The sequence below is a fragment of the Molothrus ater genome, chromosome 10 (genome assembly GCF_012460135.2).
Source record: "Molothrus ater isolate BHLD 08-10-18 breed brown headed cowbird chromosome 10, BPBGC_Mater_1.1, whole genome shotgun sequence".
In the NCBI taxonomy this organism is placed as follows: Eukaryota; Metazoa; Chordata; class Aves; order Passeriformes; family Icteridae; genus Molothrus; species Molothrus ater.
Genome location: NC_050487.2, coordinates 4,012,094 through 4,035,298, shown reverse-complemented (window position 1 = coordinate 4,035,298; position 23,205 = coordinate 4,012,094). Strand labels below are relative to the sequence as shown.

At 58.1% G+C, this 23,205-nt stretch overlaps 1 protein-coding gene across 24 annotated transcripts in view; it reads left to right on the top strand.

Moving 5' to 3' along the window:
• The window catches only part of KIF1A (kinesin family member 1A), a 43,030-nt gene extending 19,923 nt beyond the window's left edge, over positions 1–23,107 (top strand). For 3 of the 24 annotated variants that reach the window (XM_036388903.2, XM_036388898.2, XM_036388904.2), the window contains 34 exons: positions 90–169; positions 425–531; positions 1,081–1,164; positions 1,280–1,460; positions 1,542–1,614; positions 1,854–1,947; positions 2,057–2,205; positions 2,331–2,509; positions 2,597–2,734; positions 3,550–3,810; positions 7,449–7,567; positions 7,677–7,762; positions 8,048–8,186; positions 8,798–8,963; positions 9,305–9,395; positions 9,761–9,879; positions 10,021–10,076; positions 10,692–10,800; positions 10,905–10,971; positions 11,061–11,145; positions 11,473–11,578; positions 13,559–13,585; positions 15,028–15,051; positions 16,471–16,585; positions 16,850–16,983; positions 17,127–17,188; positions 17,299–17,444; positions 17,696–17,908; positions 18,055–18,132; positions 18,407–18,531; positions 18,659–18,805; positions 18,903–19,095; positions 19,171–19,289; positions 20,313–23,107. In XM_036388903.2, the coding sequence (XP_036244796.1) occupies positions 90–169; positions 425–531; positions 1,081–1,164; positions 1,280–1,460; positions 1,542–1,614; positions 1,854–1,947; positions 2,057–2,205; positions 2,331–2,509; positions 2,597–2,734; positions 3,550–3,810; positions 7,449–7,567; positions 7,677–7,762; positions 8,048–8,186; positions 8,798–8,963; positions 9,305–9,395; positions 9,761–9,879; positions 10,021–10,076; positions 10,692–10,800; positions 10,905–10,971; positions 11,061–11,145; positions 11,473–11,578; positions 13,559–13,585; positions 15,028–15,051; positions 16,471–16,585; positions 16,850–16,983; positions 17,127–17,188; positions 17,299–17,444; positions 17,696–17,908; positions 18,055–18,132; positions 18,407–18,531; positions 18,659–18,805; positions 18,903–19,095; positions 19,171–19,289; positions 20,313–20,355 (3,915 nt within the window). In that variant the 3' untranslated portion in view covers positions 20,356–23,107. The remainder of the gene's footprint in view (positions 1–89; positions 170–424; positions 532–1,080; positions 1,165–1,279; positions 1,461–1,541; positions 1,615–1,853; positions 1,948–2,056; positions 2,206–2,330; positions 2,510–2,596; positions 2,735–3,549; positions 3,811–7,448; positions 7,568–7,676; positions 7,763–8,047; positions 8,187–8,797; positions 8,964–9,304; positions 9,396–9,760; positions 9,880–10,020; positions 10,077–10,691; positions 10,801–10,904; positions 10,972–11,060; positions 11,146–11,472; positions 11,579–13,558; positions 13,586–15,027; positions 15,052–16,470; positions 16,586–16,849; positions 16,984–17,126; positions 17,189–17,298; positions 17,445–17,695; positions 17,909–18,054; positions 18,133–18,406; positions 18,532–18,658; positions 18,806–18,902; positions 19,096–19,170; positions 19,290–20,312) is intronic. The other 21 variants (XM_036388902.2, XM_036388908.2, XM_036388910.2 and 18 more) reach the window with 10 other exon arrangements.
• Positions 23,108–23,205: the final 98 nt, after the last annotated feature.

Here is a 23,205-nt window from a genome sequence, read left to right as displayed (position 1 = left end):
TGCTGCTGAGCGCCCTCCTTCCTGCAGAGCACCCTCAGTGCCCGGGCAGGCAGGGCACTCAGGGATGGCTCCTTGTTTGTCCCTCCCAGACACCACACTTGGTCAACCTGAATGAGGATCCACTCATGTCCGAGTGTCTGCTCTACTACATCAAGGATGGGATAACAAGGTGAGGGCCAGGTCCCATGGAGAGGTGGCAGCACTGTCCCTATCTCAGTGTCTGACTTCCCCAGGTGGGCAGGGGGGTGACAGCTGTCCCCAGGCTGGGCACTGTTCCCAGGGCATCCCCGAAGCGCAAATCCCCAAGATTTTGGTCCTGCAGTGCACCAAGAGTTGGTTGCTCCTGTCAGCTCCAAGGATGGGGCTGGGGGGAGACTCAGGAGGAGCTGCTTTGAGGGAGGACTGAGCTGGATTTCCCCCGCAGGGTTGGCCGGGAAGATGCTGAGAAGAGGCAGGACATCGTTCTCAGCGGGCACTTCATTAAAGAGGAGCACTGCCTGTTCCGCAGTGACACCAAATCTGGTGGTGAAGGTACTGCTTGTCTGGAGGGGCTTCACTGCCCTGGGGACCCATCCCTCTGCATCTCCTCAGCCCCTGCCCCCAGATGAATGTCCTGCCCTCCTCAAACTAGCTGGGCTTTACTGCATGGCTACTCCATGCTTCCAGACGAGCTACATCCCTCCTGGCTGGGAGGGGAGCTCACACAAGGCATGTGGGAAGGAAGGAAGGAAGGTGAGGAGATCAGGGCAGGATGGCTGAGCAGACTGTAGATCATTCCCCCTCTTAAGATGTGGAACAGAATCCACCCCCCAAAATGGGAGGAACCTGGGTGTGAAGGAGCTGTGGGAGATGAGCCTGGGGAAGCTCTGGTCTCCTCTCACATGCAGTCTCCAGCTGCCCTTATTCCTTGGGACTGCTCTGATTAACACCAGGTTGGCTGAATCCTGTTACCTGCCCATGGGGTGGGTGCTGCTGGTGGGTACCAAATGTGGCTGGGGTGACTCTCCCTTCCTGAGGCTGCTGGAGCAGGGGAGCAGCACGTGCAGGATTCATCCTTCTGCTTCCACTCTGTCTCCACAGTGATAGTGACCCTGGAGCCCTGTGAAGGTGCTGACACCTACGTGAATGGCAAAAAGGTGACAGAGCCCAGCATCCTGCGCTCAGGTGGGTCCCGGGCCTGGCAGGCCAGAGCTGCTCCAACCCCCCTTCCTCCCTGCCATGGGGGCCCTGCACTTGTCCCACATTAACCCCACGCCTTTCCCCGCGCCCACGGCTGCAGGAAACCGTATCATCATGGGCAAGAGCCACGTGTTCCGCTTCAACCACCCCGAGCAGGCTCGGCAGGAGCGCGAGCGGACCCCGTGCGCCGAGACCCCCGCGGAGCCCGTGGACTGGGCCTTTGCCCAGAGAGAGCTGCTGGAGAAGCAAGGCATCGACATGAAACAGGAGATGGAGCAGCGGTGAGAGCACGGCCTGAGGTGCTGGGGAGTTGGGGGTTCACTTCCAGCTTGGTCATCCTCTGCTTCCCCACTTCCATGTAGGCTCCAGGAACTGGAGGACCAGTACCGGAGGGAGAGGGAAGAGGCAAATTACCTTCTGGAGCAGCAGAGGCTGGTAGGTGGCTGGGACATGGCTCCTTCTCAGGCATGACTGAAATCCTGGCAGATGTTTGTGTGGGGTGGGTCTGTGTTCTAAAAACAAGGGCAAATGTGTTGTTCCTGGAGTTGTCACCACGAGCACTGATCCAGAGGAGGGAGGAGGCTGTGTTCCTGCAGGGAAGAGGAGTGTGATGTGGCAGCGTGGAGGAAGGTCACACCAGTGGGTTGCATCACCTCTCTTCCTGTTTCCCCCAGGACTATGAGAGCAAACTGGAGGCATTGCAGAAGCAGATGGATTCTAGGTATTACCCTGAGGCAAATGAGGAGGAGGAAGAACCTGAGGATGAAGGTGAGGGCTGGGAGCCGCCAGGAGGTTTTGATGCTTTGTGGGAGCATGAGGAGTGAACTGTGGGTCGATGTCCTGGTAGTGGGGTGACTGTCCCTCCATGTCCCCACAGTGCAGTGGACAGAGCGGGAATTCGAGCTCGCCCTCTGGGCCTTTAGGAAGTGGAAGTGGTACCAGTTCACCTCCCTCCGTGACCTGCTCTGGGGCAACGCTATCTTCCTCAAGGAAGCCAATGCCATCAGCGTGGAGCTGAAAAAGAAGGTGGGTGCCTGGACTCCTTCCTGCCTGGCTGTAGCACCCACAGGTGCTGAGGAGAGGTCGCCAGAGGCAGCACATGAAGCCTCCTGCCCTCCAGGTGTCTCACCAGCCCCTCTGCCCCTCCCCAGGTCCAGTTCCAGTTTGTGCTCCTCACGGACACGCTGTACTCCCCTCTCCCTCCCGACCTGCTGCCTCCGGATGCTGCCAAGGACCGGGAGAAGCGGCCGTTCCCCCGCACCATCGTGGCTGTGGAGGTGCAGGACCAGAAGAACGGGGCAACACATTACTGGACCCTGGAGAAGCTGAGGTGGGTGACAGATGGCGGTGCCAGGAGGGTTTGGCTGCCCACAGCCCTGTGTCTCACCACCACCATGGGTGTCCCTTGTGCCTGCAGGCAGCGCCTGGACCTGATGCGTGAGATGTATGACCGAGCAGCAGAAGTGCCTTCCAGCGTCATCGAGGACTGTGACAATGTGGTGACTGGAGGAGACCCTTTCTACGACCGCTTTCCCTGGTTCAGGCTGGTCGGCAGGTGAGCGCTTTGGCTCCTTCCAAGCGTGGCTGGCACCCACAGAAGGTCCTGCAGGAGGACACGCTGCCAGTGCCACCCACCGCGCGCGGAGCGCTCACCCGCCGTGTGACAGCTCCGGTGTCACGGCTCTCCTGCCAGCGCCCCGAGGGGCACACGAGCTGCTGGCAACGCTGCTGCTGCCTGCCTCACCCAGTGCTGAGAGCCATGGGCTCCAGCTCGGGGGGTGTGGGGGCTGTGGCTGTCCAGCAGGCAGGGAGCCGGTGCCGTGGGGGCTCCACGCGGTGGGCATGTGGTGTCCCTGTGCACGCGCCGGTGTCTGAGCGTCCGTCTGTCTGTGCAGTGTGTGCCGCGTGTCCCCTGCGCTTCCTGCACTGGATGGAAGGGTGCAGTGCCAGCAAGGAGGATGGGCCACCCTGGAGAAGGCTGGGGCAGGGCAGGGGGAGCAGGGGGCTGAGCTGTGTGGCCTGGAGGCATTCCCCTGTGCTGTAGCACAAGGAGGGATTCTCTCCAGCAGCAGGGATAGTGGCGAGCCTTTGTGCCACCTGCTCTGTCCCTGCGTTCCCTGCAAACCCAGCAAAGGGTGTCCCCAGCATTCACACTGGTTCCGTGGGTTGCTCTTTTGTCTGGCTGTTGGTGGCTTTAGAGATGCACCAGATGGGCAGGTCTTTGTTCCCAATGTCCCTCGATTGAAGCAGACAAAAAATCCCACCCCAAAACCCAACCAAGAAAAACCAAAAAAAAAAGCAAAATTCCTATTCTTTCTGTTTGGAACAGCTGGTGTTAACATGTCTTCTATCTTGTTGTACTAACCTTAGTTCAGATATCTCTGGCTGCAACAGCTCTCCTCTTTTCAACACATGCATGAGCGAGCGCATGGCTGATCTCACCCCCTCCCCTACCTTCTCGAACCCCGACTCCGACATCACCGAGCCTGCTGACGAGCAGCACCAGGGGCAGGAGGAGGAGGAGGAGGAGGAGGAGGAGGACCTGGAGGAAGACATCTTTCCGGAGTGCCCGCTGTGTGATGGCCGGGATCCATTTTACGACCGCTTCCCCCTGTTCAGTTTAGTAGGAAGGTTGGTGAGGTTTTAGGAGAGCATGCCGGGAAGGACCTAGCTCTTTCGCATGAGGGAGCTGCTTTTGGACACGACTCCCACCTCCGGGGCATCCCGGAGGTGCAGGCTGGGCTGGGACTGCCACCAAGCCCGGGTGCCTGGCAGGGTGGTGAGGTCCCCACTGAGGTAGAGCTGTGAGAAGCAGAGTGGGGGAAAGGGATGGTAGGGGAAGGTGGATGGTGCCTTCCTTATGTGGGCACCTTTTTGGGCACATTGTCTTTTTCCCCTGAAAAAGGGAGCTCTGTTGTGTCTGCAGCACCAAAGGAATCAGGGGAGCCACCTGGGGGCATTTCTGTCCCAGGAAGGAGCACCTCCCACCCGGCTTGGGATGACCCTATGGTGCCACTAACTGGGGCACACAGGTGCTTCAAAACCCTGAGTGCCTCTGGCACTGCATTGGTCAGGGTGAGCCCCCCTGAATCTGGAGGCTTGGATGTCCCCAAGTGGTTGTGGGGGATGAAGCTGAGGGGAGTGAGTAGAGAGCTGGGTGCAGAACAGAGTGCCAAAAGCAGTGTTTGCTCTTCCAGCTCCAGCCAGTGCTTGGCTTGGGGCCATACCTGCCATCTTGGCATAGGAGATGTCCAGGGAAGTTGTGGGGACCTGGGTGTAGGCTCCAGCTCCTCTTTAGCTGGAGCCAAGGACAAGAAACTTTAATTTCTCATACCTGTTGGCTGGAGACCCCTTGGGCTCCACCAGTCTTGGTGGAGAAGCCCACCAGCTGCCCCAAACCTGGCTGTGCCACCAAACCTGGAGCCATCTGCCCATCCCTACAATGCACTGAGGAGCTGCCAGCTTTCTCTGGGGTTTTCCCAAGGGGGTGTGCACCAGGAGCTGTTCTGAGAGCCTTTGCCCCATGCAGGGGCTCCCTGACCGGGGTGAGCTGGGGCTCCGCTTCCTCGGTGTGCCAGAGCCAGGCAGCGTGGTGGGAAGGAGGGAGCAAGGCAGGCAGAGAGGGTGGAGGTGGGCTAAGAGTCCTGCAGCCTCAGACCGAAAGAGCTGGGTTCTTCCCCTTTTATTTTCTTTTTTCATTTTTCCTTATTTAAAAGAAAAAAAACAAACATATCAAAACAACCCCAAAACTCTCAAGGGCACCTCAAAAAACCAACTGAGGCCCTGTGGCAGCGACCCCACTCCACGCCGGGGGCGTGTTCCCCAGAGCTTGGTGCCTCCTGACTTCTTTTGAGTCTGCCCTGGGTTTGGCTCCCCGCGCAGCAGCTCCGCCGGCCACATTTCTTGTGAAGTGTGCTTGGATTGGTTTATGATTGGATCCTTGTCTTTGATTTTCTTTTTCTTTCTTTCTTTCTTTCTTTCTTTCTTTCTTTCTTTCTTTCTTTCTTTCTTTCTTTCTTTCTTTCTTTCTTTCTTTCTTTCTTTCTTTCTTTCTTTCTTTCTTTCTTTCTCTCTTTCTCTCTTTCTCTCTTTCTCTCTTTCTCTCTTTCTCTCTTTCTCTCTTTCTCTCTTTCTCTCTTTCTTTCTCTCTCTCTCTTTCTCTCTTTCTCTCTTTCTCTCTCTTTCTCTCTTTCTTTCTCTCTTCCTCTCTTTCTTTCTCTCCCTTCTCCCTCTCTCCCTCTCTCTCCTTCTTCCTCTCTTTCTTTCTTTCTCTTTCTCTCTCTCTCTTTCTCTCTCTCTTTCTCTTTCTCTTTCTCTTTCTCTTTCTCTTTCTCTTTCTCTTTCTCTTTCTCTTTCTCTTTCTCTTTCTCTTTCTCTTTCTCTTTCTCTTTCTCTTTCTCTCTTTCTCTCTCTCTCTCTTTCTCCAATTTTTTTTAATTTTGGTTATTTTAAGGGTTTTTATTCTTTTTTTTTTTAGCTGCTGGCTCTATCTCTTCAAAGCTTTAGCAAAAATTGGGGTCCTTTCACTTTTATCTTCCTTTGGAAAGGCTTTTCTTTGATCTGAGCATGCCATCTTTGCACCTCACCAATCTTGTGGTTAGTGTCCCTGCCCTCCTTCCTCTAGTGACACACTTGTCCCCCTCCTCCCTGCCTGCCCCACCTCTTTCCCACTCTTCCCTGCCCTTTCCAGTCCTTGCTTGCACTCCAGATGCCCTGTGATTTTGGGTGGGTGGGTGCACACAGATCCCTGCGCTTCCGAGAGTTCCCTGTGGGCTCTGCCCCAGCCATGAGTCCTGCTGGGAACCCTGCCATGGTCTGACCACCTGTTCCCAGTGGCATCTGAGAAGAGATGGGTTGAGATGGACCCATCAGGAGATAATGATTTGGCATCAGCTGCTTCCACAACTTGAGTCCTTTGAGATGTTTGGGTGGAAAAAGCCTCAAGGAGCATTGAAGGTCAATGGGAGTCACCAGTGCAGGGGAAATCTCCGGACTTGGGAGTTGGGGTGCAAAGGCAGGGCTGCAAGAGCCCCCTGGGCACTATGGGATGCCACTGAATCTGAAGATTCCTGTGAGGCTGGGATGCCCTGAGCAGCACAGCAGCCGCCTGGAGATGCAACCCTCATGGGAGCCTCCTGAAGGAGAGATGTCCTGGCCAGCCCCCAGCACCATCCCACCCCACCACACCTCAAGATGCTGGTGGGTGCCACAGGGAGAGGTGGCAGGCACCCCACGCCTCATCTTGCTGGAAGTGGTGCGGCTAGCTCACACCTTCTGGCAGGGAGCTCAGTGCCAAAGGTAGTCACCATGGAGGGTCCAGCATGCCACCATGGCCAGAGCTGGATGACCATTGCAAGCTGACAGTGAGGCGGAGGGAGGCAGCAAGAGGACCCAAAATGCTTGAGAAGCAGAGAGCAGTGGCCTGACAGGAGGTGCTGACAGAGTCATGGTGCAGCCATTGTGTTGGACTCCAGCGTGGCACCTCGCCGTGGTGGCATCGGTGACCTGGATGCTGCAGAGGAGAGCAAGGAGGCTCAGACCTGCCAGGCATGCTGTCCACCCCTGTGACCTGCTGGCAGGTGGCCCAGGACCCTGAAGCCACGTGTGTGAAGGGATGGGGAGGGGGGGGGATGTACAACCCTGATGCTGCCAGCCACACCACGCAGCCTCCCTCCCAGTGGTCTCCAACACGGCGGGCAGAGCCAGGGCCATGAACCCCCAGCAGGTTCACCTCTGGAGGTCCAGGACCTTGTCCTCCAGCCTCCTTTGCTCCTGACAGCCTCCATCTCCCTTGTCACCCTTCCTCCCCCCTGTCTTGCCCCTGTCCTCCCCGTGGTGACTCTGCAGCTGCCCCCCCAGTCATGTTGCAGCACCTCCTGCCCAAGTTCTCCAGCTCTCTACCACACAGAAGGTCCTCCCGCCCTACGGCTTCACGGTGGCACCAGCGCAGCCCTCTCCCCTCCTGCCTGCCACGGAGGTGACGGTCGGAGAGGTCTGCAGCTCTGGTGTGTTCTGTGGTGTTGTCCATGGCGTGTGGCACCCTCCTGCCCACCCTCCTGCCCGCGGCACGCTGCCTGCCCGCTGCCCCAGCCCCTCCGCCTGGCCCTGGCTGCCTTCTCTTTAGTTTTGCTTTGCAGCGCTGCGGTCGCGCCCTGAGCAGTGACCTGGGATCCCGGCCACTGCCGGCCACGCCAGCCGTGCCTGGGCACCCACGGGTGGGAGCAGTGACCGCTCTCCCCCCTGTTGTGTGTCCCCCCCTTCTCTGGCAGGGCCTTTGTCTACCTGAGCAACCTCCTCTACCCCGTGCCCCTGGTGCACCGCGTGGCCATCGTCAGCGAGAAGGGCGAGGTGAAGGGCTTCCTGCGCGTGGCTGTCCAGGCCATCTCAGGTAGGAGGGAACCCCCCCTCAGCAACGTGCCCCTGGCATCCCCTGCACCCTCTGTGCCCCTGGCATCCCCTGCACCCTCTGTGCTGGCTCACCCCGATCTCTCCTCCAGCGGATGAAGAAGCCCCTGACTATGGCTCTGGTGTGCGGCAATCGGGGACAGCCAAGATCTCCTTTGATGACCAGCACTTTGAGAAGGTAAGGTGGGCCTGGCTCTTGGTGGATGCCCATGGACCCCAGATCCCTGCCAGCCACCTCAGTGCATCCCCATGGGGACCCCCAGGCTGCTAGGGGTGGAGGGAAGGGAATGTGTTCTTGGTCCACCAAGCCTTGGGTACCCACCAGGTGCATCCTGCTCTCGCCCATGTCCCAGGGGGGCTGCAGTGGGGTGGGAGAAGAGAGCTGGAGGTGCCTGGGTGCTTGGGATGCTGGTGGTGGTGCAAGCAGGACCACCAGAATCCCTGAAGTCCCCTCCTGGCTCAGTTCCAGTCGGAGTCGTGCCCAGCTGTGGGGATGTCTCGCTCGGGGACCTCTCAGGAGGAGCTGCGCATCGTGGAGGGGCAGGGGCAGGTCAGCGACGTGGGCCCGTCTGCTGATGAAGTCAACAACAACACCTGTGCAGGTGAGCAGGGGTGACAGGCACTTTGGGAGGGCTCCCTGCACCCTCCTTGGCATTGACAGCCCACTGCTCCCATGGGGGGCTGCTGGCAGACAGAGTCACAGAGGGAAAAGCCTTGGAGATCTTTGTGTTCAACCTATGACCTGACACCATCTTGTCAACCCCCATGGCACTGAGTGCCACATCCAGGCTCTTCTTAAACCCCTCCAGGGGACAGTGACTGTGCCACCTCCCTGGGCAGCCCCTTCCAATGCTCAGTCACCCTTTCTGTGAACAGCTTATTCCTAATGTCTGACCTAAGCCTGCCCTGGTGCAGCTCAAGCCTGTGTCCTCTTGTTCTGTCAGTGGTTGCCTGGGAGAGGAGAGCAACCCTTACCTGGCTATAACCTCCTTTCAGGGAGTTGTAGAAGCGATAAGGTCTCCCCTCAGCCTCCTCTTCTCCAGGCTAAACACCCCCAGCTCCCCCAGCTGTGTTGGACAAGGGTGTTCACACCCGTTCATCAGCCTTGTTGCCCTTCTCTGGACATGCTCCAGCATCTCAACATTGTTCCTAAATGTTCCTAACACTGAGGGGAAGACACCCTGCCTTGCTAAGGGCCTTCTCCTCCCTGCAGTGACCCCAGAGGATCTTCTGGACAGCCCAGAGAAGCCTGCACAGGACGGGCCACTGGAGGTGGCTTTGGACCACCTGAAGCTGGGCAGCATCTTCACTTTCCGTGTGACAGTCCTGCAGGCCTCCAGCATCTCTGCAGAATACGCTGACATCTTCTGCCAGTTCAAGTGAGCCCCTAGTGCCCCCCAGCCCTGCTTCTTCCACGAAGCTCCAGACATCACCTGGGGGCTCCTGGTGAATTTGGGAAGTTTCCTCTGCCCCTGAGCCCTTTGTGGATGGGGAGGCAAACCCAATGGCTGTGAAATCTGCCCAAGCACTTGTTTAGTCACTGGCAAAAGGCAAGAGGAGATTCCCATCAGCTTCAGGGGGTTCTGTGACAGCCAAAGGGGCAGGCAGCAGCCCCAGGGGGAATAGGTTCTTGTTGTGGTCCTTTGCTTTCACTCCCCTCCCTGCTCCAGCATGTCCCCATCCCTGAACAGCCCCTGAACAACCTTCCTTCCCTCCACAGCTTCATCCATCGCCATGATGAGGCCTTTTCAACAGAACCCTTGAAGAACACAGGACGGGGGCCACCCCTGGGCTTCTATCATGTCCAAAATGTGCGTACTCCTCTCCCACCACCCCTCTGCTCCTGCTCCTGCTGGGGTCTCTGCAGGGCCATTGGCTGGATCCTCTCCTAGGGAAGCAGCTTCCTCCTGGCTTTCCCAGCCCTTCACAGACACCCAGCTAAGCCAGGCTTAGATGTGGTGGACATGCAGGAAAAACACCAGAAGCCACTCCCAGCCCCACCTGAAAAGGCTGGGATTTCACTGCAGTGATCTTGGTGGAAAGAGGGAGGAGTGGGTGAGGGATGCAGGGGACTGACAGTCTTACACCCTTCCACATCCCATGGGCTGTTGCTGGCTCTATCCCCCTTCCCAGATAAACTGCCCTGTCAGTGGCTCAGCAGCTCTTTCTCTTCTAGATCGCTGTGGAGGTGACAAAATCTTTCATTGAATACATCAAGAGCCAGCCAATTGTGTTCGAGGTGTTTGGCCACTACCAGCAGCACCCCTTCCCACCTCTCTGCAAGGATGTCCTGAGGTGGGCACATCTGGACCACCCCCAGCCCCTGCCTGTGGGCTGCCTGGGGACCCAGCATGGCCCCAAGGCATAGAGGGGGCTGGCTGGGTTTGGGGGTGCCTGGTTTTGGGGGTGCTATAACCAAGCTGGTTCTGCCTGCAGCCCACTGAGGCCATCCCGACGCCACTTCCCCCGTGTGATGCCACTCTCCAAACCAGGTAGGGAACCCAGCCCCCTACTCCTGTGCCCACCCATGGTTCCCAGGTTGGGTGGGTGTCCCCTTCCCCAGAGGCACCACAAAATGTACTATTTAATTTATTTTTTATGGGCCATGGCACTCGAAAGCCCTAGACCCCCATTTCCACAGTATTCACCAGATGGAAAGCCCCCATCTCACCTCCTGCAGAGCAGCAGGGGGGAGGTTCCTTGCTCAGATGCCCCCCAGCCCCAGTGTCCCACAGGGTGGCATGGCTGCTGAGAGACACAGCTGTGGGGGTTTGGCTGTCCAGTCAAAACAGCAGCTCAGGGGGAGCAGCCTCCCTGTGGTGGTTCCTGAGCAGTGCCTGGAGCAGCACGGTGTGATTTGGGATGTGCAGGCACACTGTGTGCACCTGGGGATGGCTGAGGCCAGTCTGTTGCTGACACTCCATGCTGGGCAAGGGAGAAAGCACTGCCAGTGATCAGCAAGCTCCCTGGGATGAGGCTCTTGCTGCTGCCTCTATGCATGCCCTGAGGTCCTTGCCTGCTCTGCCCTTCCTCTGCCATCATATTCCTCATTCTGAGTGCCAGCAGCAGGCTCAGCCTCTCACTTTGTCTTTTCTGCCCCACTGCAGTGCCTGCCACAAAGCTGAGCACCATGACTCGGCCCAGTGCTGGCCCCTGCCAGTGCAAGTACGACCTGATGGTTTTCTTTGAGATCTGTGAGCTGGAGGCCAATGGAGAGTAAGTCCTGCTGGGAGAGGGAGGCAATGAGGGATTTGCCCAGTGCTCAGCACCTCTGGGCAGGCTGGCAGGATTCTGTTTCATGCTGCAATCCTCTCTTCCAGCTACATCCCTGCTGTTGTGGACCACCGTGGAGGCATGCCATGCCATGGGACCTTCCTCCTTCACCAGGTACTCTCTGCCCAAGGTGCTGTCCTAGCTGACCCCTGCTGGGACCTGTGTTAACTACTGTCCCTTCTCTCTGGCCTCGTGGGTCTCAGGGCATCCAGAGGAGAATCAGTGTCACCTTGGTGCATGAAACAGGCAGCCTCATCCGCTGGAAGGAAGTGCGGGAGCTGGTTGTGGGTAAGGCAAACCAGCCCCAGCCCACTGAGCTCCCAGGCATCCTCTCAGACTCACCCTCTTCTTTCTTGCCCATGTTCCCACGTCCCCACATGGAGCTTTATGCCTTGTCTCCCCTCCTGCCCTGCAATAGTAAAGCAGTAGTTGCCTGGCAGGTGACCCTGGGACACTGCATGGGCAGGACACCTCAGCCCCTGTCCCCGTGTCCAGGAGCTGGACCAGGATCTCTGGTGCTGAATGGCCGGGAGGAGCTGCAGGCAGGCAGTCTGCCCCTGCCTCCACGGGAGCCCTCTGCTGTCAGCTCAGAGGTAACTCTGTGTGTGTTTGCAGGTCGGATCAGGAACACCCCAGAGGCAGACGAGTCTCTCATCGACCCCAACATTCTGTCCCTGAACATCCTCTCCTCCGGCTACATCCACCCCTCCCAGGACGACCGGTGCGTGATGCTTTTTTTCTTGCTCTTCCCCTGCTGTGGTGAGGGATGGAGTGGTTGAGTAGCAGCCTCCCTTTCCCCTGGAAGGCTCTTGGCCCTTCTGCTGAGGCAGGGTGTTTCTGAAGCTGCATGGGGTCTTGGGGTACAGGGCTGCCAACCCCCTTCCTCCTCCTCCCCAGGGCCTTGCTGTGCTGGGGAGGGCACTAAAGGGAATTTGTGTGTGGATTCTGCTCTCTGGTGCTGGCTGTGATGGGCTGGCACAGGGAGCAGTTGGTGCTGGTGCCAGGAGGATGTCCCAGCTCCATGGCTAGAGGGGAACACTATTTATCCTGTGTCCCAGCAAAATTGCTGGGAAGGCCACTTGGCACCCATGGCAGATCCCTATCTGTGTGTAAGTAATGCAGAAAAGCCATTCCCACACACTGTGGGTGACTCCAGGGATGCACATGGTGCAAGCAGGACCAGCCTGGGGACGACCTGTTGTTCCCTATCCCAAGGGGCTGTCACAGAACCCCAGAGTGGTTTGGGCTGAAAGGGACTTTAAAGATAATCACATTCCAAAGCCCCTGCTATGGGCAGGGACACCTTCCACTAGACCAGGTTGCTTAAAGGTGTCCCCACTGTAGTTTGGCAGGGTGTGAAAGAAGCAGGACCAGAAGATTTGTTTTCTCCAAGATCTCCCTGTGTGAGTCCTGCAGTGGCAGGGGGAGTCGTGGGTATGGAGGGCACAGCTCTCCTCTGCACCAGGGCTACTGGTGGAACTCGGGGGACTGGTGGGGGTCTCTGGCCAGGATGTGTGCATGCAGGCAGCTGTGACAAGACAGGGATGGTTGCTGCCAGCACTGGCAGCAGCAGGACTGGTCCTTGGCTGTGTGCGTTGTGGTCACTGGTGTAGGAACAACCTGGAGAGAAATGGGGACCACTTTTTCCTTCATCTGCTTTGTGATCACCACTGTCCCAAGGAGGCCTGTCTCAAGGCAGGGTGGTTTTGGGGGAATGGTGGGGGTCTGGATAGGATTTGGTACCCTAAGCACTCTCAGGGCAGCTCCTGGACCTGGCAGAGCAACTGGCACAGAGTGTCTGAGCAGCAGAGGCGAGTCTGGGCTCAGCACACGTGCAAGTGTCAGACCTGGAGACTTTGTCACAGCCTTGGGGATACAGAAGGAGGCCAGATGGGGATGGTCAGATGAGGAGAGCCCAGCCTAGTGGAGCAGTGGTGGTTTTTTTGCTGGGAGCTGGGTGCTGTGGCACCTGTGGGCCCTTGGGGCTGCACAGTTTTTTGTCAGCTCCTCATCTGTTGGATTGTCTGGTCCCAGATGCAGCCATATGGGATCTTCAGCGTGCCTAAGGTAGCCTGGCAGGAGGGATGTGCCTCCTGCTCTGCCTTCCACCCTGTGAGTCCTGCAGGACAAGGGGACACAGCTTGGGCTGGGGGGATACTTGGGGTGTGGAGAGAAGCGTGGAGACTGGGGGCCCATTTGGGGGCACAGACCGGTGCTCATGTCATATCTGTCCCATATCTATTCCACGGAGCCTGCCCGTGGCGAGGCAGGGGGAGGAGGGGGTGGCCAGCTGCCTGCAGGGCGCTAGCTGCAGTGCCCCCCACTTCCACTCCACATGCAGACATGCGTGCTTCACCCTGCAGCTGTGAGGACAGGCAGAAGGAAGGCAGAGAGCAGAGCCAGCGCCCACTTCACCCTCCTCCCAGCCGCTTGCGCTCCCCGCTTTGCTGCCTTGTGCCACGCAGCCTCCATTGCCTGGAGCAGCCCTGGCTTCCCCTCTGCAGCCTCCCCAGCGCCCTGGAGCCCCTCAGGAAGAGGCTGGGAGAGTGGTTCAGCTCTCTCCTCAGCACCATCCATCCCCGCATCGAGCGCCCAGGGCGGAGGCGCGGGGGGCAGCGCCTGGTGTCCCCCCTCGCTTCCCTCAGCTGCTACTGCCCATCTGAGCCCACACTAACCATGTGATTGTTTTGTGTTTTCGCAGGCAGTTTCTTGATTCGGATATGCCTAGGTATTATTTGTTTCCATTGGTTTTTTTTCCACCCCTCCTTCTTCTCTCCTTTCTTTCTTTCTACCCCCTTGCCTCGGCACGCTCACTCCCGCCAGAGGCAGTACTTGGACATCCGGCCCCTCATCCCTTCACATGCCCCATCCCTCCTCCCCACTGCGCTGGCACCTCTTGCTCACTCGACCCCTTTTGCTGTTGGTGTGGGCCACGCTCTGGCTGGCTGCCGCTCCCCCTCGCACGCCTGCGTCTCCATTGCCTGATTTGGGTTTTATTCTTGCTTTTGGACTTTGCTATTCTCCCATCTTTTCTGGCACCTGGCACCGAGTGTGCCAGACCCTCCATTGTCTCCCACCCCAGCCCCAGCTCAGCCCCTGGTACTGCTTGGAGTAGCTGCAGGGCTGGTGAGGACAGTGGAAGTTTTGGGGCTTGTCCTGCCCTGTCCTGGGCACCTGGTGACGCTGGCAGCAGTGCAGTTGGCAGCAGTGCAGTTGGTGTGGCAGCAGCTGCCCACCCTGTGCACAGTGTCCTGTGTGTGTAGGCGCGGCATACTGGAGCGTGTGTCTGTGTGCAGGTGTGACAGTGGGTGCACACGTGGCACAGACTGTTGTACCCCTGTGTAAAGGGGCTGTTTGGGGACTGCAGGCTGCAGCTGGGACCACTGGGTGAGCCTGGCATATGCGTGAGAGGTGCCAGATTTGTGGGTGTGCCACCAGCCTCTGGATGGGAGCGTTGGTGAGGCCTCAGGGCAGGGGGCCACCACTGTGGCCCGTGGCAGAAAAAGAGGGGCACGTTCCTAGGAGACAAGGGATGGAGTGTCCCGAGTCCTGGCACATACCTCTGTGCCTGAAGGTTGTCCTCCCTACAGCAACTCAAATCTGGTCGTGTTCAGAGATGTCTGAGGGCAGAGCTGTCCCTGCAGCAGCATTCTGTCCCCTCCCAGGGTGCAGGAAAGTGGGTACAGCATTGATCCAGCCCCCCACCACAAGAGAGGTGGGTTCACACTGGCACTGCCTGTGGTCTCTCATCACAGTGATGCTTTCCTTGTGGACCAGGGGATGGGCCAAGGAGTCACCTGCTGTGTGAGTGGCAGTGGGAAATCTCCTCCCCTCAGCTGGCACTGTCCCGGGGGACTGCGCTGGGTGGGAGCTCCTTGCCCTGGGATGGCACAAGGGCAGAGTTAAGGGCATAGGGAGCACATGTGCTTCCTCCCCAGCTGCTGGACCATGAGGAAAGTGGGAGGCAGAGGGTTTTCACCCAGGCTGGCAAGCCTCTGTCTGCCCTCACTGAGCTCCTTTTGGTTCCCACTTTGGGTTCAGCTAGGCTGGAGCTCCTGTGGCCAGCAGTGCTATTATGTGTGAGTCCCTTCAAGAGGGGCTCTTCTGACCTGTCGTTTTTCTGTGTGTGTACATGTGTGTGTTTGTCCTTGGGTCACCTTCCACTTATAGCATTTCGCTGGGAAATGACACTAGGTATTTCACGCGCACCTGCTCGGTCTGGTCCCTCCTGCTTTTCTCTTCTTCCCCTTTGCCTCCTCCCTTTGCTTTTTGCTCTTTCTCCCCTCCCCTGAGGCTCCTCTTCTCCTCCTCCTCCTCCTCGGGGAGCACTCTTTTCTTAAGCAACCTGTGTCTGCAAAGCAATCCTTCGCCTTGGCTGTGTCTCACACCGGTGGGGTTATGTGTTTTATACACCTTCTGAAAGCGTCACTCTCCCTCTTCTTCCAACATGGGGGAAATTGCAGTTGAGAAACCTCTCCCTACTCCTGCTGGCTGCCCTGGCTCTTGTTAAAATTGCTCCTCAGCCATCTGGATGCTGCTTCAGGGACATGCTGAAGTGTTCTCATTGAGATATGGCTGAACAACAGCTTCCTGAGGATGCTCAGGCGGGAGCCAGGGCCGCAGCAGCTCTGGGCGGTTTTGGGGAGTGGGTGTACCATAAAGGCAAGGCTGATCCGGGAGGGAGCCCAGGAGTGGTGCAGGGGGTGAAATGGGGATCCCCCATGCTCTCTCACCAGAGCCACCTCCTGCTTCCTCACCATTAGTTGCTCAACCCAAGGAGGGCAGATGCCACTCTCGATCTGGGTGAGCTGTGTCATCCTCTCCGGGATCCTGTAGGCATGGGTGAGTGGGACCAGGTGTCCCCTGCTCCTTCTCCCAGCCTAGGAGCCATGGAAAACACAGCAAAGGGGCCTGAGGCAGCAGAGTGGGAATGGGGCTGGCACTGAGGGTAGAGCAAGAGCCAGGGGAGACAGCCTGACAGGGGCCAGCCACCAAATCATAATCCTCAGCTTCTCACTGGGACCCAGGGCTGGCAGACAGGGGCAGCCCTGGGGAAGGGGACCTGGCTGCTGGGGGGGCTGTGCTCCCAGAGGTGGGCTGGCAGCACACCCCCAGTGCTGAGCATCCTTCCTCCTTTCCCTTCGGGCCATCATCACCCAAACGGCAACAGCCGCTCCTGGCAGGGACTGGGAGGTGCTGTGTCCCAGGCTGGATGCTGGGGACTGCCCCGGGTGCACTGGGGGTGGCAGCCCCTGCTCTGAACACAGGGGTGGGGCATGAACCCTCCTTCGCCCTCCTTTGCCTTCCTAGCCTGCTCTGCCTTGCCTGCTCCCCATCTGAGCCCCCACTCCCCCGCGGTCCCGCCTCCCCAGAACCCCGGTCCATTGGCCATTTCAAGGGTGCCGTGTCCCCTTCCCACCATGCCTTGTGCCCTTTGCCTTGAGCCTGTGTCCTCTGGAGTGGCTGTCCCCATCTGTCCCCACTGCGCATGCATGTCTGTGTGTCCTTGCAGGCTTGCTGCAGCGCTGTGGGGGGGACAATGACATCTCTTTGCTCGCCTGCCAGGGGTTCCAGGGAGGTTGTTTTACTGGACCTGCTGGGTTTTTTTGGCAGGACTTTCTACCAGTTTGAGGCGGCGTGGGATAGCTCCATGCACAATTCGCTGCTGCTCAACCGTGTCACCCCTTACCGGGAGAAGATCTACATCACCCTGTCAGCTTACATCGAGGCAAGGACCTTGCTTGGGGTCACTATACATCAACAAAGTCTGGTGTTTCCCCTGCTGTTGGGGTGCAGCCAGCGTGAGCCCTTCCTTAGCTACTGCTTATGGGGTGCAGGGTTTGAAGCTACTGCTTATGGGGTGTAGGGTTTGACTTGGTGTGTGGGGCCATCTGGGACCCTGGTACTGGAACCTGCTGGGCACAGGGGAGGGAGAGACATTCTGGGCTGCCACCCTGCAGCACCTCTGATGCCTCCTTCTGCCCTACTGCAGATGGAGAACTGCACTCAGCCCGCCGTCATCACCAAAGACTTCTGCATGGTTTTCTACTCCCGGGATGCCAAACTTCCCGCCTCACGCTCCATCCGCAATCTTTTTGGCAGCGGCAGCCTGCGGGCTTCTGAGAGGTACCAGGATGCTCCTGTTGGGGACAGGAGAGCCATCACTTAGGAACTGGAGCTCTTCTAGGGCATCCCAGCAGCCTGGTTAAAAAAACTGGGCTGTGGGGATGGGACAAAGCCAGTAATGCCTCACCTCTCTTTGCTCTCAGCAACCGTGTGACAGGAGTCTACGAGCTCAGCCTGTGCCGCGTGGCTGATGCCGGCAGCCCAGGTGGGTGCCACGCCTCTGCCCAGGTGTTCAGCTGGGACTGGGAGGCACAGCCAGGCCTTCGGGTTAGGGGCTGTGTGTCTGTCCCCCCAGCTGTGTATCTGTGCCCACAGGCATGCAGAGAAGGCGCCGGCGTGTGCTGGACACCTCTGTAGCCTACGTCCGGGGAGAGGAGAACCTGGCTGGCTGGCGGCCCCGCAGTGACAGCCTCATCCTTGACCATCAGTGGGAGCTGGAGAAACTCAGCCTGCTGCAAGAAGTGAGAGTCTGGGCTAGAAATGGGCTGGAATAGTGCAATTCACAGTTCACTGGTGCTGGGGGGATTCTCCACCCCGGATGGCACGGCCGCCTTGGTTGTGGGAGGAGGCAGGAATGGGGCTGTGCTGCCAGTACTCCTGTGCATTGCTGCTAGCCAGGTGCCAGCAGATCCAAAGCTAATGAGTAAATGGGCTTAAGGGGGCCTGGGTGTGGGGGAAAGGGCCACCCCTGAGCCTGGGTGTCTGTGCCCAGGTGGAGAAGACAAGACACTACCTGTTACTGCGTGAGAAGCTGGAGACGACCCAGCGCCTGGGCATGGAGACGCTGTCCCCCTGCTCCAGCGAGGATTCTGAGTCCCGAAGCACCTCCTGCATCTCCTCCCCACTCTCTGCTGATGGAGCACCTGAAAGCCGCACCTCTCCCCCTGAGACCCCCAGCGAGAGGCAGAAGGAGCTGGCTGTGAAGGTACCATCCTACAGCAAACCCAGCTTGCTGGAATGAAGCCAGGAAGTGGCTTCCACAGGGTGGCTGAGGGTTGTGGTGGGAGGAAGCCAAAGAAGAGTGAGAGGTGGAATGTTCCTCCTGCCCCACTCTCCTCCTCCTCTCTGCAGTGCTTGCGCCTGCTCACGCACACCTTCAACAGGGAGTACAGCCACAGCCACGTCTGCATCAGCGCCAGTGAGAGCAAGGTACTGCTCTGCCCCCGGCCTGCTGGGGCCAGGGAGGGATGTGTGCCTGGGTGGGGGCCAGATGGGCACTATGGCACAAGTCATGCCTCCCCTGGGGTGTCTGCTCCCCCTGCTTGCTCTGGTTTTTCCCAGAACTGGTGGCTCTCAGGACTATGCCAGGAGAGGATCCTGCCAGCCAGGATTCTTGCTTCTCCCTGTATGAGCAGGAGCCTGGTCCTTTGCACGTGCCTGGCTTTGCACAGAAACTCTAGTTCACACCTCCATTACTTCACAGCTGTCTGAAATGTCTGTGACCTTGATGAGAGACCCTTCCATGCCAGCTCTTGGGGTCACCACCCTTACCCCTTCCTCGACCTGCCCATCACTGGTGGAAGGATGTTACAATGCCATGGAGGTCAGGTGAGAAGCTGGCTGGGAGGTTCTGGTGACATATCCCAAGCTGTATCACTGGGATCACATGGTCCTTGTCTGTGGATGTTCCCTAGCCATCACTCTTCCTACATTCCATCCTCTCCTCCTTCCCCAGACCCCCCCAGGTTTCCTCCAGGGCAGAGAGCCCCGATCTGGAGCCTGTGATAGAAGGAGAGCAGAAGAAGTCCCCAGCCCGCCGGCCTGAGGAGGAGAAGGAGCCGCAGCGGTTGCTGGTGCCCGACATCCAGGAGATTCGAGTCAGGTAGGAGCAAGCAGCCAGCAAGGGGAACACCTATGGCCAGGGGGGCCATGCCCTACCCTGCCACCTCCTCATGGTCTGTATCCCACCCCTTCTGCAGTCCCATCGTCTCCAAAAAGGGCTACCTGCACTTCCTGGAGCCTCACACCAATGGGTGGGTGAAACGCTTCGTGGTGGTCCGGCGTCCGTACGTCTACATCTACAACTCGGACAAGGACGCGGTGGAGAGGGCCATACTGAACCTCTCCAAGGCCCAGGTGGAGTACAGTGAGGACCAGCAGGCCATGCTCAAGGTAGGGCACTGGGAGCCAGCCCCACTCTGCACACCCCACTGAGGGAAGCACTAAGCTCTGGCTCTCCCCCCGCAGACCCCGAACACGTTTGCGGTGTGCACCGAGCACCGGGGCATCCTGCTGCAGGCGAGCAGTGACAAGGACATGCACGACTGGCTCTACGCTTTCAACCCTCTCCTGGCTGGATCCATAAGGTACTAGGGGCACCTGGGGGAAGGGGGACGCACAGAAGCCATTGCTGGGGGGGCTGCAGGCTCCCAGTGCTTTCCTGCTACAGCCCCAGCCAGGTGTGGGGAGCGTCTCCTGTGCAGACTTGTGCCGGGACAGGCCTTCAGCTGGCAGAACTTGGACCAGATTAATTTTGAATTCAGCTCATCCACATTTAAATGCTTCAGTCTAGAGCCAGATTCCAGGTGGTACAGAGGCGTTGTGCTGAGCTCAAAGCAGCATCTATGCCTGGTGGCAGAGCCTCTGGCCTGTCACTCTTTTTGAGACCATCCCACAGAGTTTTTGAGTCTGTTACGGAAACTTTCCAGTCTCACCATCCCGGAGCCACTCTGGAAGTCACACAGGAACCACCTGAGCTGGGACTGAGGCTCCTTCACAGCAGGTGGTTCCTTGCTTGACTTCTACACTCACCACACACACACTCAGATAAGGTTTGCTAACTGTCTCAGTCACAGCTTTCCCACTGCAGAGTCTCAGACATGTCGATCCTTAAAATAATTTAATCATGGTGCAATAACAAAATAACAGCTGGAGCTGGGTGCCTCTGAGAAAGGACCCTGAACAAAGGAAACCCCGGGCTTTGACCCTCTCAGTCTAAGGGCGCTGTCCCTGTGTCCTTCACCTGGCCGTGCCGCAGGTCCCTGTGCCCTTTGTTATGCAAACGATGGGCAGTTCCCAGGCTCTGGCCTCAGGCTGCCCCCCCTGCAGCTCAAATCGCAGCTGCACACCAAACTACCTGCACTAAATATTTTCATTCCTCAACAAGACCATCCCATGGACTTCTTGAGATCACCTCAAGCGGCAGGACTAGAGGAATAGGAATACATGCACACAAATATGTGTGCTCTGGCCAAAGAGACTTTAATTCTATGTCTCTCCAGCTGTCCGGATTCAAGTGTCAGCCTGGATGCAGGACACTGAACCTGGGAGTCCACACCTCTCCTTGTCCACATTTTTTAACATCTTTTGTCCCTTGTTTTCCAAATCAGATCCAAGCTGTCCAGAAGGAGAACAGCCCAGATGAGAATCTAACCTGAAAAATACCCTCCACCTCATCCGTCTGCCAACAGGATCAAGATAGCTGATTCTGTCTGAAGACTCCCCATGTTAATATCTGATCTTTCACACCATCTGCTGCCCCAGCTCTCTGCTCCATGGAAGGATCTGTCTTGATTCACAGCTTCACAGGGGAAACTCACTTCTGTTTGTAGCTGCAAAAGCCTGGACCCGCCTGGGCAGGATTCCTTGTGCACGTGCCATCTTCTGCCTGTCCCTCCATGGGTGACCTTCATATCACACCATCTAACGCTCCAAAAAAGGTCCCTATCAGAGGGGAGGGAGTGAGAAAGGTGGTTTTGGCTAAAAGCTGGTCTTTGATCTAGAGAGATGGGAATGCAGCAAAGCTCAGAGCTGGGAGAGCAGGAGGAATTGCCCTCAGGCAAAGGGAAAGTGGTAATTTAGATGTGGGGTTTCCCTAATTTACCGGTGTTTCTGCAAGAGACAGCAGAGTAAGATCAGGTGTCAGTACTTTAAGATTATATTTATAAAGTATTTATTTCTATTTACATCACAAAAATCCCCGAAGTTGAGTCCTGGCCCCCAGCCAATGCCTCCCCCAGGCAGGGGAGAGCCTTGGTGCTGGGCCTGGGTTCCAGAGATGCCTTCCCAGGACACCCCTGGCTTGTGCCTGGCAGCAGTGCAGCTCTCACCCTCACTCGATGCCCTTCCCCAAATATTTGCTTTGCCTTCCCCTACAGCTTAAACTACTTTTCCCCTGAGCAGTGGCCAGACAGCCCACCATGTCTTCCCAAAGAGGCAATTCCTACCTGTCCCATCTACCTCTGGAAGGGAGGAGCCCAGAGTCTCAGCTGGCCAGGGCACCCTGTCCCTGCAGGTGGGTCACTGCACTTTGGAGCTTGGTCCTACTGGAGGGAAAAGGAGAGCTCTGGGTATGGCTCTGTCTGTCACCCCATGCCGGGCTACCCTTTCCAACACAAAGCACTTGGGGCCACCTCCCCTGTCCCAGCCTGGGACCCCCAGATGTCTCATCCAAAGGGATTTCCCACTCTTAGGGCAGGATGCCAAGGATCCCAACCCTGCAGGGAGTGTGGAGGTCCAGGTGGAATAGGAAAATTCCCCAGGAGCCACGACTAGGAATGACTATCCCACCCTACAGGATTCTTCTTGCCCTTTCCCAAAAGGGTTTGCACATCCCTTCTTCTCCCAGCAGGATGACAAACTCAAAGCAGATCAAAGGGTGTCAGGGTGGGGATGGGACTTCTTTTTTTCTGTTGTAGCTGGTGTTTTCTCACTCTTCCTCTGCTGCAGAAGCGAGCACCCACCTCCCCCCACCCTGCCTCCATCAGCATGTTAATCTGGAGGCTTCCTGCACAGAAGGTGTTTTTGCTGAAAAGACCTTCTTCCTCCAGCCATCACTGCTTCCCACCTCCTCCAGCAGCAGCTCTCTCTCTTCTCCCATCTCTCACCCATGACTAGATGTTTTTGTTCAGGGCTTCCCAAGTGGCCAGCAGCATCTGGCACAGCTCCGTGCTGGAAGCTGAGCATCTTCCTCTGTGCATCTCCTCAGCATCCCCCCGGCTCTGCTGTCTCTTGTCCAGCACAGCTGCGCCTTGGCTCTGCCACACCTCCCTGCACTGTCTGTGGGGTGTGTGGGTGTGTGTGTGTGTGTGTGTGTGTGTGGGACGTGGTGCTGTCTTCTCGTTACACTCGTGTTGTGGGGGCACGGATAGGCAGGGACGTGGCAGAGGAGTAGAGGCTTGCACTGGCCCCCGTGCTGCATATCAGGGCACCCTTTAGCTTGGGTTTCAGGTGACAGAAAGAGTTTGGGGATTCTTCTTCAGCACATGCTGGTTCTGCCTGGCCTCGCCACAGCTCCTTAGGCATCTCACCCCATTACTACAGCCCAAATCTGCAGTGGGGCTGCTCCTCTCAGCCCAGCTCCCCTGCCCAGGACAACCTCCCCAGCAAACTGGGCTATTTTCCCCTCTGTGATCCTTTTAGACCTGAAGGCCGACTCGTGCCCTTTCTGTATGAAGAGGTGCCAGCCTGGAGGCACAGAGAGGCTGAGCTGGGGCAATGCAGGGGCCCAGGCTGCAACATCCTGGTTCCCGTGCTCTGAGCAAGGACTAGTTAGTACCATCCCAAATGTCACTGTAAGAGGCTCAGGGTAGAGAAACAGGGAGTTCCTGAGGGGAGGCTCCTCCAGAATGGAGGCAGCTTCTGGCAGAGACGGGACCAGTGTCTGTCAGGGACCAGACACAGGTTCACTGGCCAGGGCCGTGTGGTGCTGCCTGTGCCACAGACAAGACGCAGCCAGCTGAAGGGCACCCTCCAGCCAGAGCCGAGCCATGCCTGAGGCCAGCAAACCTGCAGAGCAGACGGCTCGGCTGGAGGTGGGAGCCGAGGGACTCAGAGCTGCCCGCTGGATGCGGCACACGGGCCGCCTGCCATCTCACAGCAGCGCTCTGACCGCTCCTCGGCACGGCCCTGGCCCCATCCCCTCGGCAAGGAATGCACACCGGAGCTTCAAGCACGACGAAAGCCCAACGGGAAGGGAAACTGCACAGGGCAGCGGGTGGCACGGAAGGCAGGCGGGCATCGGCGGGCGGGCCGGGGCCAGGGAAGGAGGGAGGCCGCGCTCCCCGCCCTCCGGTTCCCGCCGGCGCTCCCTGCCGTGTACCAGGGGGGCGGTACTGCGGGTCCTGGCCGTCCGTGCGCACGTGAGGCTTGTTCGGTTCTGAAATAAATGTCGCATTTAACGCAATTCCCTGCGCTGAGCGTGCTCTCCGGGGCTGGCGGGGCAGCGGCAGGGACGGGGCGGCAGCGGCGCTGAGAGCAGCGGCAGCGGAGCTGAGGGGAGCG